This window comes from Atractosteus spatula, chromosome 3, assembly GCF_055471065.1.
Source record: "Atractosteus spatula isolate fAtrSpa1 chromosome 3, fAtrSpa1.hap1, whole genome shotgun sequence".
Lineage (NCBI taxonomy): Eukaryota > Metazoa > Chordata > Actinopteri > Semionotiformes > Lepisosteidae > Atractosteus > Atractosteus spatula.
Genome location: NC_142708.1, coordinates 67,372,994 through 67,390,317, shown reverse-complemented (window position 1 = coordinate 67,390,317; position 17,324 = coordinate 67,372,994). Strand labels below are relative to the sequence as shown.

The 17,324-nt window shown below is 52.4% G+C and overlaps 1 protein-coding gene across 2 annotated transcripts; it reads right to left on the bottom strand.

Moving 5' to 3' along the window:
• Window positions 1-3,413: 3,413 nt before the first annotated feature.
• LOC148838355 (ceramide-1-phosphate transfer protein-like) lies at window positions 3,414-12,872 on the bottom strand. 2 transcript variants are annotated; one of them, XM_088911605.1, is made up of 4 exons: window positions 12,441-12,872; window positions 9,104-9,189; window positions 8,130-8,293; window positions 3,414-5,549 (listed from the first exon to the last, which is right to left on the bottom strand). In XM_088911605.1, the coding sequence occupies exons 1-4, from the start codon at window positions 12,532-12,534 to the stop codon at window positions 5,027-5,029; spliced, it is 867 nt and encodes a 288-aa protein (XP_088767731.1). In that variant the 5' UTR covers window positions 12,535-12,872; the 3' UTR covers window positions 3,414-5,026. The 2 variants fall into 2 exon arrangements, with proteins under 2 accessions (XP_088767731.1, XP_088767732.1); XM_088911606.1 differs by having other exon boundaries at window positions 9,104-9,186.
• Window positions 12,873-17,324: the final 4,452 nt, after the last annotated feature.

Genomic DNA, 17,324 nt, shown 5'->3' with positions numbered 1-17,324 from the left:
TCTCTTTTATCCGGACGGTTCTCCGGGAGGGTGGATCGGTGGCGCAGTGCTGGGGCCCTGGGTTCAAGTCCTGACCTGGGGTGCTGTCTGTGTGGAGTCGCCATGTTCTCCACATGTTTGTGTGGGTTTCCTGCAGGTGCTCTTGTTTCCCTCCACAGTCCAGAGGCAAGCTGGTAGTTTAATTGGCTTCTGGGAGAACTGGCCCTGGTGTGAGAGTGTGTGTTTCTGTCTGTGTGTCCGCCCTGTGATGGACTGGTGTCCTGTCCAGGGTGTACCCTGCCTTGCGTCCCACCCCCCCCCCACCCCTTGCTGGGATAGGCTCCAGCTCCCCCGCGACCCAGAATTGGAAGAAGTGGTAAGAAGATGGATGGATACTTGGTAATGTGGGAGAAAGAGGAAGTGGTGTTCAGGAGAGAGAGAGAGGCACAAGGTGCCCTCAGCAGAGAGCTCCTCCTCTCCCTGTGGAGAGATGAACAGGAGAGCATCAAGAGTGCTGGGAGTTTGTGGGGTGGAGTGACCTGCGTATGATGGTGTGATGGCCATGGGGACTGTGTGGCTGGAGCAGTGATGCCCCAAGGAAGGGCGCGTGTGGACAGCGCCAGTGACCGCTGTGATGCCCCAGGGGAGGGTGCGTGTGGACAGTGCCAGTGACCGCTGTGATGCCCCAGGGGAGGGCGCGTGTGGACAGTGCCAGTGACCGCTGTGATGCCCCAGAGGAGGGTGCGTGTGGACAGTGCCAGTGACCGCTGTGATGCCCCAGGGGAGGGTGCGTGTGGACAGCGTCAGTGACCGCTGTGATGCCTCAGGGGAGGGTGCATGTGGACAGCGTCAGTGACCGCCGTGATGGCCCAGGGGAGGGCGCGTGTGGACAGCGTCAGTGACCGCTGTGATGGCCCAGTGGAGGGCGCGTGTGGACAGCGTCAATGACCGCTGTGATGCCCCAGGGGAGGGCGCGTGTGGACAGCGTCAGTGACCGCTGTGATGCCCCAGGGGAGGGTGCGTGTGGACAGCGTCAGTGACCGCTGTGATGCCCCAAGGAAGGGCGCGTGTGGACAGCGTCAGTGACCGCTGTGATGGCCCAGGGGAGGGCGCGTGTGGACAGCGTCAGTGACCACTGTGATGCCCCAGGGGAGGGTGCGTGTGGACAGCGTCAGTGACCGCTGTGATGCCCCAGGGGAGGGTGCATGTGGACAGCGTCAGTGACCGCTGTGATGGCCCAGGGGAGGGCGCGTGTGGACAGCGTCAGTGACCGCTGTGATGGCCCAGGGGAGGGCGCGTGTGGACAGCGTCAGTGACCGCTGTGATGCCCCAGGGGAGGGCGCGTGTGGACAGCGTCAGTGACCGCTGTGATGCCCCAGGGGAGGGTGCGTGTGGACAGCGTCAGTGACCGCTGTGATGCCTCAGGGGAGGGTGCATGTGGACAGTGTCAGTGACTGCTGTGATGCCCCAAGGGAGGGCGCGAGCGGCCGGAGCAGTGACCGCTGTGACGCCCAGAGTCACAGAGTGGGTGTCACATATTCTGTGTGCAGTGTTGGCTGTACCACTGTATTAACCTCCTCTTAGTTGGCTGACAACTGACTGGCTGTCCCAGATGGAACAAGAGCCCCTCAGGAAGGCACCCCCATATACCTGGATCACCTCGGGGGCCCTCTCTGGAATTCAGCCGTGACTGGGAGGAGCCGCACACCAGCGTCAGTTCAACTGGGAGGGGGTTGCGTTGGGCAGCACTGCAACCCAGCAACCCTGCTGCCCCAGGAACTGCTGGTGCTGCTTTCTCTTCCCACTGTCCTCTGCACCGCCCCTCCACACTTACTCTTCCCACTGTCCTCTGCACCGCCCCTCCACACTTACTCTTCCCACTGTCCTCTGCACCGCCCCTCCACACTTACTCTTCCCACTGTCCTCTGCACCGCCCCTTCTCTCTTACTCTTCCCACTGTCCTCTGCACCGCCCCTCCACACTTACTCTTCCCACTGTCCTCTGCACCGCCCCTCCACACTTACTCTTCCCACTGTCCTCTGCACCGCCCCTCCACACTTACTCTTCCCACTGTCCTCTGCACCGCCCCTCCACACTTACTCTTCCCACTGTCCTCTGCACCGCCCCTCCACACTTACTCTTCCCACTGTCCTCTGCACCGCCCCTTCTCTCTTACTCTTCCCACTGTCCTCTGCACCGCCCCTCCACACTTACTCTTCCCACTGTCCTCTGCACCGCCCCTCCACACTTACTCTTCCCACTGTCCTCTGCACCGCCCCTCCACACTTACTCTTCCCACTGTCCTCTGCACCGCCCCTCCACACTTACTCTTCCCACTGTCCTCTGCACCGCCCCTTCTCTCTTACTCTTCCCACTGTCCTCTGCACCGCCCCTCCACACTTACTCTTCCCACTGTCCTCTGCACCGCCCCTCCACACTTACTCTTCCAAATTTCCTCTGCACCGCCCCTTCTCTCTTACTCTTCCCACTGTCCTCTCACCGCCCCAGCACCTCTCCCCCCAGACTGAGCACTGCACTCAGTAGGAGGCCCGAGGGGGGCTGGGTCGCGGTGGATGTCCACTTACGTAAGGAGAGACCCTCTCCGCTCGTCCACCACCTCGCACGAACAGACAGGGACACAGACACAGCAGCGCTGCTGAGCAGGCCAGCCGGGCAAGGAGAGGGGGGTGAGACAGAGGGAGAAGGGGGAGGAGAGCGGGGGTTCATGCGCAGGAGGGCGGGACAGAGGGAGGAGGGCAGCAGACGGACAGATTGTTCTCTCGTGTCCAATCCCTCAGGCCTGGGCGCTAATCTCGGAGGCTCTAATCCTGCTCCGCACAGGCTCAGCAGCCTCCCTCTCTCTCTGACGTTTGATCGGTGAGCTCTTCTCCTCCCCCAGGACCCAGCGGCCGCTGTCTCCTCCCTCCCTCCCCCTGCGCCGGACCCAGGCTGCTGCAGGGGAAGAGCACTGCTAACACGGCCCTCGGGGGGCTCAGCGAGGACAGGCCTGCGCTGTGGTCCGGTTGTCACCGGTTCTGGTCTGTCTGGGTTCTGCAGGAGCCAGAGTACATCTGCCTGAAGGGGCACAGGGCAGGGTGGTCCTGAACCAGTCAACCAATCGTAGCTCTCTGGGTCTGCTCCAGAACAGCGCCCCCCTGTGGCTGCCCAACCACCTATCATCTTGCTCTGCTTGCTGCTGGTCCAGTGGGGCATTCCGAACTAGGAATGTTTTTAACACCTTAGGTCTCGATAATTCTTTTTATAAGTCATATTACTAAAATGCAAAAACTTCCAACAACAGCAGTAGAGATTGCTTCACAATTTCAAGTTAAATGTGAGACAGCAGTTGTGTACGCCCAGATCTTTAGGAAGGAATTCTGGAAAGCACACACACACACGAGTCCTAGCGATCGAAAGAGCCAAGACCCAGAGTCTGCAGTAAATCCTCTTTACTGAAGATGCTGCCGGCACGTCAAAGGCATTGCTGCTGTGTGTGTGCTTAGAGTGCCCCTGTGTGGCCACACCATGCTACTGCACCCATTGGAATCCCAAAGTTCAGAACCCGCAGTCACAGTGCAAACCACTCTTCCTCCTATCTGCTGCTTTTTCTTAAGCATCAGCCTGAGCTTCTCAGTCAGGCCCTGAAGTGTGCACAGGCCCACACCTCCAGATCACTCAAAGATGTTTAGCTGACCAGCATCCACCAGAAGGTGCTGCTATACGCTTTCAGGAAGTCTAAAAAACCACCTGCATACCTGCTTTCTAGCTTCCTTTAGAGTAATCAAATAGTAAATCATCCACAGTCACTGTTAGACCAGCACAGTGTTTTAGGTTCAGGTAGTGTTTTAGGTTTTGCCATGCTGAACTGATCTGCTCTGTGTTATACAGTGTTACCCTGCACAGTGCTGGGCTCCTCTGTGCTGTGTTATACAGTGTTGCCCTGCACAGTGCTGGGCTCCTCTGCTCTGTGTTATACAGTGTTGCCCTGCACAGTGCTGGGCTCCTCTGCTCTGTGTTATACAGTGTTGCCCTGCACAGTGCTGGGCTCCTCTGCTCTGTGTTATACAGTGTTACCCTGCACAGTGCTGGGCTCCTCTGCTCTGTGTTATACAGTGTTACCCTGCACAGTGCTGGGCTCCTCTGCTCTGTGTTACACAGTGTTGCCCTGCACAGTGCTGGGCTCCTCTGTGCTGTGTTATACAGTGTTACCCTGCACAGTGCTGGGCTCCTCTGCTCTGTGTTATACAGTGTTGCCCTGCACAGTGCTGGGCTCCTCTGCTCTGTGTTATACAGTGTTGCCTTGCACAGTGCTGGGCTCCTCTGCTCTGTGTTATACAGTGTTGCCCTGCACAGTGCTGGGCTCCTCTGCTCTGTGTTATACAGTGTTGCCCTGCACAGTGCTGGGCTCCTCTGCTCTGTGTTATACAGTGTTGCCCTGCACAGTGCTGGGCTCCTCTGCTCTGTGTTATACAGTGTTACCCTGCACAGTGCTGGGCTCCTCTGCTCTGTGTTATACAGTGTTACCCTGCACAGTGCTGGGCTCCTCTGCTCTGTGTTACACAGTGTTGCCCTGCACAGTGCTGGGCTCCTCTGTGCTGTGTTATACAGTGTTACCCTGCACAGTGCTGGGCTCCTCTGCTCTGTGTTATACAGTGTTGCCCTGCACAGTGCTGGGCTCCTCTGCTCTGTGTTATACAGTGTTGCCTTGCACAGTGCTGGGCTCCTCTGCTCTGTGTTATACAGTGTTGCCCTGCGCTGTGCAGCTCTGTGTTGTGTAATACAGTGCAGATCTGTGCTGTGTTGTACAGTGTTGCCGTGCGCTGTGCAGCTCTGTGCTGTGTTATACAGTGTTGCCCTGTGCTGTGTTACAAAGTGCAGCTCTGTGTTGTATAATACAGGGCAGCTCTGTGCTGTGTTGTACAGTGTTGCCCTGCGCTGTGCAGCTCTGTGCTGTTATACAGTGTTGCCCTGCGCTGTGCAGCTCTGTGCTGTGTTGTACAGTGTTGCCCTGCACTGCGCTGCAGTCAGCTGCTCTCAGTCTCCCCCTCTAGGGCAGGTTCAGCATGTTGTGCTCCGCCAGCGTGTCCCTAGTCAGGTTGTAGACCCGCCCGATGGCCGGCAGGGCGCTGCCCAGCACCCTGGCCACGCCCCCCTCGTCGCGCGCACACACGATGTGCAGGAACTCAGGGCGCTCGGGCACGGCCAGGAAGGCCAGCTCGGCCGCCCGCTGCATCAGCCAGCTGTGGTGGCGCGCCAGGGCCTGCAGGTAGGCCTCGCGGCACAGCTCTGACGGGCTGCGGCGCTTGTCCTGGCCCAGCTTCTCTAGGAAGAGCTCCAGCCACTTCAGGGCCCGGTTCAGCACCAGCACAGTCCGGCAGCCGGAGGCGGTCTTCACCCGGAAGTTCACAATCCCTCGGGCGAGCTCCATCCGGATCATGGAGCGCAGGGTGCGGTAGGCATCGCCGCTGGCGCGATCCGAGCCCCCCAGGGCCAGCTCTCGGACCACTCCAATCTTCCCAGTCACATCCTGGGAGATGAAGCCCAGCACGGAGCCCAGCGCCTCCATGAACCTGGAACAGCAGGAGCGGAGGAGACGGACGCTGTGAGAGGTCATCTGGTTCGGCCGGTCACTTATCCAATCAAGAGGTTGTGATTCGGCCGGTCACTTATCCAATCAAGAGGTTAGTGATTCGGCTGGTCACTTAGCCAATCAAGAGGTTGTGATTCAGACGGTCACTTATCCAATCAAGAGATTAGTGATTCGGCTGGTCACTTATCCAATCAGGAGGTTAGTGATTCGACTGGTCACTTATCCAATCAAGAGGTTGTGATTCGACTGGTCACTTATCCAATCAAGAGGTTAGTGATTCGGCTGGTCACTTATCCAGTCAAGAGGTTAGTGATTCGGCTGGTCACTTAGCCAATCAAGAGGTTGTGATTCAGGTGGTCACTTATCCAATCAAGAGATTAGTGATTCGGCTGGTCACTTATCCAATCAAGAGGTTGTGATTCGACTGGTCACTTATCCAGTCAAGAGGTTGTGATTCGGCTGGTCACTTATCCAATCAAGAGGTTAGTGATTCGGCTGGTCACTTATCCAGTCAAGAGGTTAGTGATTCGGCTGGTCACTTAGCCAATCAAGAGGTTGTGATTCAGGTGGTCACTTATCCAATCAAGAGATTAGTGATTCGGCTGGTCACTTATCCAATCAAGAGGTTGTGATTCGACTGGTCACTTATCCAGTCAAGAGGTTGTGATTCGGCTGGTCACTTATCCAATCAAGAGGTTAGTGATTCGGCTGGTCACTTATCCAGTCAAGAGGTTAGTGATTCGGCTGGTCACTTATCCAATCAAGAGATTAGTGATTCGGCTGGTCACTTATCCAATCAAGAGGTTGTGATTCGACTGGTCACTTATCCAATCAAGAGGTTAGTGATTCGGCCGGTCACTTATCCAATCAAGAGGTTAGTGATTCGGCTGGTCACTTATCCAGTCAAGAGGTTAGTGATTCGGCTGGTCACTTAGCCAATCAAGAGGTTGTGATTCAGACGGTCACTTATCCAATCAAGAGATTAGTGATTCGGCTGGTCACTTATCCAATCAAGAGGTTGTGATTCGACTGGTCACTTATCCAGTCAAGAGGTTGTGATTCGGCTGGTCACTTATCGAATCAAGAGGTTGTGATTCGGCTGGTCACTTATCCAATCAAGAGGTTAGTGATTCAGCTGGTCACTTATCCAATCAAGAGGTTAGTGATTCGGCCGGTCACTTATCCAGTCAAGAGGTTAGTGATTCGGCCGGTCACTTAGCCAATCAAGAGGTTGTGATTCAGACGGTCACTTATCCAATCAAGAGATTAGTGATTCGGCTGGTCACTTATCCAATCAAGAGGTTGTGATTCGACTGGTCACTTATCCAATCAAGAGGTTAGTGATTCGGCTGGTCACTTATCGAATCAAGAGGTTGTGATTCGGCTGGTCACTTATCCAATCAAGAGGTTAGTGATTCAGCTGGTCACTTATCCAATCAAGAGGTTAGTGATTCGGCCGGTCACTTATCGAATCAAGAGGTTGTGATTCGACTGGTCACTTATCCAATCAAGAGGTTAGTGATTCAGCTGGTCACTTATCCAATCAAGAGGTTGTGATTCGGCTGGTCACTTATCCAATCAAGAGGTTAGTGATTCAGGGGGTCACTTATCCAATCAGGAGGTTAGTGATTCAGGCGGTCACTTATCCAATCAGGAGGTTAGTGATTCAGGTGGTCACTTATCCAATCAGGAGGTTAGTGATTCAGGTGGTCACTTATCCAATCAAGACGTTAGTGATTCAGGCGGTCACTTATCCAATCAAGAGGTTAGTGATTCAGGCGGTCACTTAACCAATCAGGAGGTTAGTGATTCAGGCGGTCACTTATCCAATCAAGAGGTTAGTGATTCAGGCGGTCACTTATCCAATCAAGAGGTTAGTGATTCAGGCGGTCACTTATCCAATCAAGACGTTAGTGATTCAGGCGGTCACTTATCCAATCAAGAGGTTAGTGATTCAGGCGGTCACTTAACCAATCAGGAGGTTAGTGATTCAGGCGGTCACTTATCCAATCAAGAGGTTAGTGATTCAGGCAGTCACTTATCCAATCAAGACGTTAGTGATTCAGGGGGTCACTTATCCAATCAAGAGGTTAGTGATTTAGGCGGTCACTTATCCAATCAAGAGGTTAGTGATTCAGGCAGTCACTTATCCAATCAGGAGGTTAGTGATTTAGGCGGTCACTTATCCAATAAAGACGTTAGTGATTCAGGGGGTCACTTATCCAATCAAGAGGCTAGTGATTTAGGCGGTCACTTATCCAATCAAGACGTTAGTGATTCAGGTGGTCACTTATCCAATCAGGAGGTTAGTGATTTAGGCGGTCACTTAACCAGTCAAGAGGTTAGTGACTGTCCAGGTGTGTCATTCGCTAGCCCAGCTGTGCAGTTGGTGTGTCGTTCACTTGCCTGGCCAGCTGGTCAGTGTGTCGTTCGCTAGCCCAGCTGTGCAGTCGGTGTGTCGTTTGCTTGCCCGGCCAGCTGGTCAGTGTGTTGTCAGTGTGTTGTGCTTGCCGGTCAGTGTGTGGTGCAGCACTGCCCAGTGCTCCAGCGGGACACTCACTTGACCAGCTCCTCCCAGCCGGACAGGTAGTGCTCCAGCAGCACGTCTTGGTCCTCGGTCACCGCGGCGGTAAACTCCCTCACCACCCGGCTCATCTGGAACCGCTGATGTGGACACTGAGGTATGGGCTGTGAGCTACCAACACTGGACACTGGACTGCCAGCCTGGACACAGTGGGAGAACAAGAATAAATCACTCAGTGCAGTGTTAATGTACTGTAGTGTCCAGTGTGTCTGTATTAACCCCTCTCTCTCAGTGCAGTGTTAATGGACTGTAGTGTCTGTATTAACCCCCCTCTCTCTCAGTGCAGTGTTAATGGACTGTAGTGTCTGTATTAACCCCCCTCTCTCTCAGTGCAGTGTTAATGGACTGTAGTGTCCAGTGTGTCTGTATTAACCCCTCTCTCTCAGTGCAGTGTTAATGGACTGTAGTGTCCAGTGTGTCTGTATTAACCCCTCTCTCTCAGTGCAGTGTTCATGGACTGTAGTGTCCAGTGTGTCTGTATTAACCCCTCTCTCTCAGTGCAGTGTTAATGTACTGTAGTGTCCAGTGTGTCTGTATTAACCCCTCTCTCTCAGTGCAGTGTTAATGTACTGTAGTGTCCAGTGTGTCTGTATTAACCCCTCTCTCTCTCTCAGTGCAGTGTTAATGGACTTTAGTGTCCAGTGTGTCTGTATTAACCCCTCTCTCTCAGTGCAGTGTTAATGGACTGTAGTGTCCAGTGTGTCTGTATTAACCCCTCTCTCTCAGTGCAGTGTTAATGTACTGTAGTGTCCAGTGTGTCTGTATTAACCCCTCTCTCTCAGTGCAGTGTTAATGGACTGTAGTGTCCAGTGTGTCTGTATTAACCCCTCTCTCTCAGTGCAGTGTTAATGTACTGTAGTGTCCAGTGTGTCTGTATTAACCCCTCTCTCTCAGTGCAGTGTTAATGGACTGTAGTGTCCAGTGTGTCTGTATTAACCCCTCTCTCTCACCTCAGGATTGAGGCTCCCATCAACAGCAGTGTTGTAAAGGCTCATACAGGGCCAGAACGCAGAGCAGTCCTGCAGCCTCGTCTCTGCTGTCGAAAGAAAGAACCAGCGTTGATTTAACATGATCACACTATCATGCCTGAATCCTCAAGCCTGAGTGACCCTGAGCCAGAATCCCCATTTCCTTTATTTACACAAGATTTCTTCTTGTTGGCCATTTTCAGTGATCCTCTTTGTCTCATACAACAACCCTACACTTAACACTGAGAGGTACCGGGAGCCGGTCCTGACTCCCGTGTAGTGCGTAGTTTAGGACCCTCTGCGGACGGTATAATCCGGAAGTGACTGGAAACGGGGAAAACACGGAGAGGAATGGAAGGGATGGCGAACAGGGGGCGGTGCCGACAGTGATCCAGGTGCAAGGGGGGAGCCCAAAACAGTCCAAAACAGGAAATCAGGGCGCAATCCAAAATCCAAAACGAGGCGATCCATCAACGGACAGGATCAGGGACAAGGAAATTTAAAAAATGGAGTGCCGGGGCCAGGCGCTCCGAGCCCCGGACTCAGCTGGACAGGACGCTGTTCGGAAGCCTCTGCCTTCAAGCCGCGGACGGAGGGCGACTGGTCGGTAGGCGGGCCTCCTTGCCTCCGGACCTCCATGTTCCAATCCGGAGCCCCGAGCTTCAGAGGCACGAGGTTTGAATAACACCGGTGAGTCCAGGGACAGGAATGCGCAATAATGAAACTAACACACAAAAGGGTCAGAGCACCCTTTAGAGGAGGGATGACGATTGGGACATGAGATCGGAGTCTCAAACATTAGTGGAACTCTACATCTCTTCCTCGATCCCAGATGGACGCTATACCTGCACACCTTCACTGCCAGACCAAGACACTCGAAGATGATGCAGTCAAGCACTTCTCTCGTTCTGAGTAATATGAATTTGTAATGTTATATAAGGAAAACCACATAACTCCATAATATTTTAGTTCAGTGTAATTATAAGTGTCAGTCGCACTGTACTGTAAGTCCATATATACTGTGCAGCACCCTGTTTAAGATCAGAGCACATCCCTCCTGTATATGACAGCGCCCAGGACTCACCCCTACAGACTCATTCTCTGACACCCTTAATCCTACATCATCGGCCCTGCACATGCCTCTCCAATGATGCTTTCTTTCCCGTTCTAGCAGTTACAGAATGATGCTCCTCTGCTGTCACACAGGTGTTAACATTCTCTCACCTTGTAAGGACATTTATTCTGCAGCTATAAACTGTCCTGCTGCTTAGTGATGCAGAGTGGAGGTTGTACACCTTACCTTGCACTTTCAAATTTTCACTGTGGTTTAAAATGCACTCATCAATGCTGCTTCTTTCTAACCCTAAATATAAAAATAGTTAAGTTGCAGTTTCCCTTCAATACATAGGCTGATGGTACAGGACTATTACACAGGTTACACTGTATGGTTAGCTTAGCCTTTGTCAAAAGGTACAGTAAGACAAAATCAAGGTGATTTGCTTCAACAGCTGCAGCAACTCGTTTCCTTCTACAAGGTGCTCAACAGGACAGTGGAAGTTATCGCATCTAACGGCATGACTAATACACAAAATATGAAACCAACTTTTATCACATAACAGTCACGATCGCAAACCCCTCCCCTCAAGGGCGCTCCAGCCCTTCCTTGTTTGTTTCATCTCCCACACCTGTTCCCTGTTCCCTGTTCCCTGTTTCCTGTTTCCTGTTTCCTGTTCCAGCCCCTTTTCAGTTCCCCCTTAAAAGCCAGACGCTGACGCTAATCCAGGCTCTGCATGGGTTCGCGCATCATGCGAGCCCGGGACCTGGGTGCGCCTGGCTCCATTATGGCTTTAGTTTCTGTTTCTTGTTCTCGTTCCCGTGGCCCCTGCCGGTCCCGACCTGGTTCTGTCTCGATTTAATCGTCTGTCTTGGATGGATCGCCTGGCCTTGGACTTTTGCGTCGTTTTGGATTTCCCGTTTGACTCCTCCCTGGATCGTTTGCCTCGGCCACACCTCCCCCGACCACACGCCCCCCTGTTTTCGGCCCCGCCTCCTGCGTGCCTTTTGACCTCGTGTTTTCTCACTCAACCCTGGATCATGTCATCTGCATAGGGTCCGGAAAGAACTCTCCCTGACAATAACGAGGGTGAAAGAAACTTCATTCTGAGCCTACTGTATGTACGGTATACAGAGTAAGAGCTGGGAAACCCATGCAGTGTGTGGGGTCTGTGGGGCAGACCCAGTGTGCGTCGCTGTCCTTATCAAGCTCAATAAACACGAAACGGCACAAGACTGTGTCCTCCTCTGGGGGAAGACTTTCCCACAACACAGGACTTGTATTTGTGGAGGACGTGCTGCGCCGTAGCGGGTGCCATCACCTGAACAGCAGATTTCAGTGAGTGCAATTGAATTCAACATGTCGGATTTGAGACGGTTTCGCCGGCAGATACTTCTTACTCGTTCACTCATTGTGCAGGTCACGTTCAGACGTTTCTGGGGTGAAACGCCAGCTGCACAACCTGTACTTATTTGATCATATATCGCACTGACTCTCGTCGAGAAACTCATCAATGGGACCACAACCAGTGCCCGTGTCTCCTGGCTAGCTTAATATCCCTTGGAAAAGGAACCTTTCTGCTGCTCCAGTTCTCTGGTGTGTGTGCGACCCCTGTGTTCTGAACAGCCAAAAGCTCAACAGTGAGGCATCGTTTAACATGTACACGTGAGTTCAAAAAGACAAAAAGGATGAATGTTGCTAGGAGACCATGTTTCTCATTTGCGTACAGTGACTAGTGACTAGTGAGCAGGAAGGGCTGCTTTCACTACTGGGCAAACGTTTGAGGTCAAAATTCTTCCAGGAGAGGGGGGTACCTTTAAAGCGGAGACAACGTCACCGCAAATGTTTGGCGCGCCCTCTCTTTAAAGCCCTGGCCAAACACGAAGGCAGTGCGTACAGTGAGAATTCAAACCGAAATAAAAACTACACATCCCAGTTAACATGGAATCGCTTGCCCAGCCTACTTTAATATCACAATGCGCACAAACTCTCGCCCATGCCAAGGACGGTGGTTTCTCCTCTGCCTGCGACAACATGGCAACCGTGCACTACTTTCACAAAGTTCACGATTTTGCACTTTATTTGAAACTTGTAACATTCTGCAAGACGATCAGTCAATTTGTTGCCAAAATGTAAGAGCCAGTCTGAGAAATTGGATCTGCAGTTCCCCTTAAGCCTCACAGAGCACCCCCCTGTAACAGTTTGTAAGCTTCCACTGGCAGTGACTGACGAGGCCCTGCCATATGGTAACGGGCTGGTACTCACGGAGCCAGGCCGAGCCGATGAAGAGCAGGAGGGCAGCGATGCCCAGGGCCAGGAGCTGCCGCCCACGCCAGCCAATCGCCAAGTGACATGCCATCCTCGCGTGGTGCTGAGATCCTCTTCTTCACCCTCTCTGCCCTTCCTCTCTCCTCTGATTTCTCCTTCCTCTCCCTCTGGCTCCTTCCTCTCTCCTCTCTGATTTCTCCTTCCTCTCCCTCTGTGTCTTTGCTCGGTCGTACTGCTCTGTCCCTCCTTCCTGCCCCTGACGTCCTCCCTGCCTCCGCCTCCCTGCCTCTCCGCCTCGGCTTCAGCCTCGGTCAGCCTCCTCTCTGTCTGTCCCTCCGCTCGGAGGTCTGGCTTCCTGTATGTCCAGGTGGGTTGTTTTCTGCACGGTCTGGGGCAAAACCTCCCTCCTTCCTGCCTGCGGCCTCTTCTCTCCAGCTCTGTCCTCCCTGCCCGCCTCCTCCGCCTCTCGCTGTCAGTAAAAACCTTTCCGCAAAGTCCAGAGTTTAGCTGCGGTTATTTATTCTTTCCTTTGCATAGTGCGAAGGCCACGTCACTCCGACCTAGGATAACCTACAGAAATTGCTCTGTTGCAATCACACTGTTATCTCAGCTGGGCAGGGAAACTCCAGCCAGCTCATCTGTATCTTAACATTCACACTCATCACCATCAGATCTGTAGAGACTGTAAAGACACTCAGTCTGATCATCTGTATCTTCACACTCACACTCATCACCATCAGATCTGTAGAGACTGTAAAGACACTCAGTCTGATCATCTGTATCTTCACACTCACACTCATCACCATCAGATCTGTAGAGACTGTAAAGACACTCAGTCCAGCTCATCTGTATCTTCACACTCACACTCATCACCATCAGATCTGTAGAGACTGTAAAGACACTCAGTCCAGCTCATCTGTATCTTCACCTTCACACTCATCCCCATCAGATCTGTAGAGACTGTAAAGACACTCAGTCCAGCTCCTCTGTATCTTCACACTCACACTCATCACCATCAGATCTGTAGAGACTGTAAAGACACTCAGTCTGATCATCTGTATCTTCACACTCACACTCATCACCATCAGATCTGTAGAGACTGTAAAGACACTCAGTCTGATCATCTGTATCTTCACATTCACACTCATCCCAATCAGATCTGTAGAGACTGTAAAGACACTCAGTCTGATCATCTGTATCTTCACATTCACACTCATCCCAATCAGATCTGTAGAGACTGTAAAGACACTCAGTCCAGCGAATGCACTGACATTTTGTTGAAAAGACATGACAGAAGTTTATTTGAAGTGCAGATGAACATTTGTCGTTAACAGGAGCTGTACTGTGGCAGTGGTGTGTGTGAGCACTGAGGAAAGGGGAAAGAGCAGGTACTGTAGTAAAGAGAGAGATAGAGCGATGGAGTAGATTACGAGTAGAGAGGGAAGGGCTGTAGGACAGGATTAGATAGAAAAGAGACAGATAGGGATGTGTCCAGTGTCTATGTCCAGACTGTGGTCACTGAGCCTGTCCTCCCTGGACAGCCAGGTCTGCCTGTGTCCAGTGTCTATGTCCAGGCTGTGGTCACTGAGCTTGTCCTCTCTGGACAGCCAGGTCTGCCTGTGTCCAGTGTCTATGTCCAGGCTGTGGTCACTGAGCCTGTCCTCCCTGGACAGCCAGGTCTGCCTGTGTCCAGTGTCTATGTCCAGGCTGTGCTCACTGAGCCTGTCCTCTCTGGACAGAGAAGGGTGAGGGGGGTCCCCTGCTGTATGAACTTTCCACCACTTCAGGACAGACGTGATGTGATCTCCAAGTCCCGGGTTGAGCTGCTGAGCTTTGAACATTTATTTCACTGCTAGGGACTCCTGCACAGCAATCAGTCCTTAAAAAAGGAGGATTGGAGGCTTGGAGGATCTGGGGCTCCTCTTTACAGTGGACACCCAGGACTGAGCACAGGAGCTGCAGAGGTTCAGGGGTAACGAGAGTGAAAACCTGGCAGAGGGGTTTTGTCATCTCATGTACATGGGGGGCTTCAGTTCGACTTCAGTTCTTCACTGGTGTACAGACGCCTGCTGACTGTGCGAGGGTTTAATCCAGTCAGTGCTTAACTGTGCATTTCACACTGTGTGTAGAAAACTCTTTCACACCTGAATTTAAAACAAAACACACCCCCAGCTGCCAGGTCCTGTAGTGTTTGTGCCTGCTCTGTTTTGTGCTTTGTGTTGTGTGATACACATCATCTCTGTTTCACAACACCTTCGACAGGGCTTCAGATTCCTGTTTTGTCTGCAGTGTGTTTCCTCCTATATGTTTAACAGAAGAGGGTTGTGCACCATGTGAGATATTTCTACTGCATGAATAATCTACTGCACTGTACAGCGCAGGTAAAGGCATTCAGAGGAGGCCAGTAGTACCGCTTGGAGCCACAAGAGGGCGCGCCGGCTCAGGATAATCGGCTCGGCTTCTTCGTGAGAATGCCCGAGCTCGCTCACAGGTGCCCTTCATGGAGAAAAGCAGAATAAAAGTTCAGGGGAGAGGACGCATGTTAGGTTGTTTTCAGTTTTTCTCCATTCAGTTATCAGTTTTGGGGGGGGTTTATGTGGTTTTGGAGGTTCCAGGAGGAAGAGAGGCTCTGTGATAAGTTTCTGCTTTTCTCTGTGTGGGTTTCTGGGTCTTCCCTCACTGTAATGTGGGTGGTGATGCTGCTGGTGTTGTGGCATATGATATTGCTTAGTTGCTCTGGTCTGTAATTCTTGTTTTAGTGTAGTGGCTCACACCAAGAAGAAAACTAGCAGAGTTAAAAATGAGGGCTTAGGATAAGCAGAGGACACAAGGGGCAGTTAATAGGCCCAACATAAAAGTCTTTCAAAGGGCTCTGAAAGAATTGAGACATCTGCCTTCAGACAGGCTTCTCGTAATGTGATGAGATCAGTTATCCAGTGTTTCGCTGATGATGCCTGATCCGACTGGTGTGCCCACTCCTGTAGAGCGTGGAATCCGTGTGAACTTCACAAACGCTCGGGTAGACGCGGGGGAGAGCAGGTAACCGCTCAGGACTGGAGTTCGGCCTCCACCTTTACAGCTCGACTTGCTCTCTGTGTGTGAGGTCTCTGCTGCAGTAAGATTGGAATGAGGGACTCGTGCAACGTGTTGAGCACCAAAGAGTATCCACAAGCCCCTGTAGAGAGGAGCTCCAGGAGGCCGGGGAGTGACCTGAGTGCAGCAGGACAGTGGCCTGGGGGCTGTGTCCTGCTTGTCCACGTTCCTGTGCTTCCTGCTGCCCAGAGTGGACAGTACAGGGGTCCCTGCAGAAGCAAGTGGCCCTGTTTGTCCAGTCCTCTGTCCTCGCAGGAGGATGTGGAGGTGCTGAGCCTGTGGGTACCAGACCTGGCCCAGAGACTGCCCAGACCCCTGGGCAACTGCACCCAGACCTGGGGCTGTGAGCCCCTGCTCTCCCCTGTGATGCCCACATGCCCCCCCTTCCTTGTCCTGGCTGGAGAGGAGGGTATAAACCCTGGGGCAGGGGCAGGTGAAACAGACTCTCAGGACTGAGACTCTTCCTCCTGCACAGAGGCAGGAGCAGCACCTGGGTGTCTTGATGGAGCTGATCCAGGGATGTAGAGGATTAGAGGTTAGTGTGCAGGGGAGTCCCTGAGGACCCTCTGTTTAGTGAGGACTACTGAGAGTCAGCCTACTTTGTCTCCTGGGGCATGTCTACCCTCGCCCCAGAACTTCACATCATGCAGTTACAGCACGTACAGCTCGAGCTCTTGTAGAATTAGGCTGTAGTAGGTCCCCTGGTCTTGTGCTGGTCTGTAGGACTCTGGTGGCTCTGGGAGGAGAAAGGGTCATTGTACTGGGTGTTGTACATGAGTATAAAAGCTACAGTACCTTACTAACTGAGCAACTTTTCTATTTAGACTAGGCTGCATCTGCTTGGTGGAGGAGATCCCTCGAGCACAACTGAACCGGAGAGGGGGTATAGCTGGAATTCCTGATATTGCTCCTAAATGGTTCAGCTTTTAGTGCATGGATTGTCTCTTGGGGGTTTCAGTTCTGAAAGCGAACTCATTAAGTGTGGTGTTAGTCAGGGCTCGATACCACACCCCCTCCCTTTCAGTATTTACATGTTCCCACTCGGTCAGCTATTAAAATCACGTGATCTAAATGATCACTTCTACGGTGATGATGCTCAAATCTACTTCATACTAAACCTGGCACTGAAGCGGCTGTCTCTGTGCCAATCGCATCGCTAACGCAAAAACCTGGATGACACAATTCCCTTTGTGTAAACTGGGCCGAGACTGAGGTCCTGCATCTCAGCACCCCCACCAGCTCTGTAAAGCCACTGTAGTAACCTGATCCACGCAGGGCACGGTACTTGACTTTAAATCTGCATTGAAGAATTTGGGGGTGATATCTAATCCAGGATTGACTTTTTACGCATGTGAAAACGGTGTCTTATGTTGTTGCAAACTGTACAGCAAAACTAGTCACCGTGCCGGCAGCCATATTGCCCTGCAGCTCAACTCACAGCCCCCTGAAGCTCGGCAGCTGTGAGCCTGGTCAGTACCTGGATGGGAGACTCCTGGTAAAAACTAAGGTTGCTGCTGGAAGAGGTGTTAGTGGGGCCAGTAGGGGGCACCCACCCTGCAGTCTGTGTGGGTCCTAATGCCACAGTATAGTGACGGGGACACTATACTGTAAAAAGGCTCCGTTCTTCAAATGAGATGTAAAACTAAGGTCCTGACTCTCTGTGATCATGTGTTATCCAGGTGGGGGCTGCCCATTTGTTGTGGTGGAGGGGATCCCCATCACCTGTAAAGTGCTTTGAGTGGAGTATCCAGAAAAGTACTATATAAGTGTAAGCAATTATTTCATTTT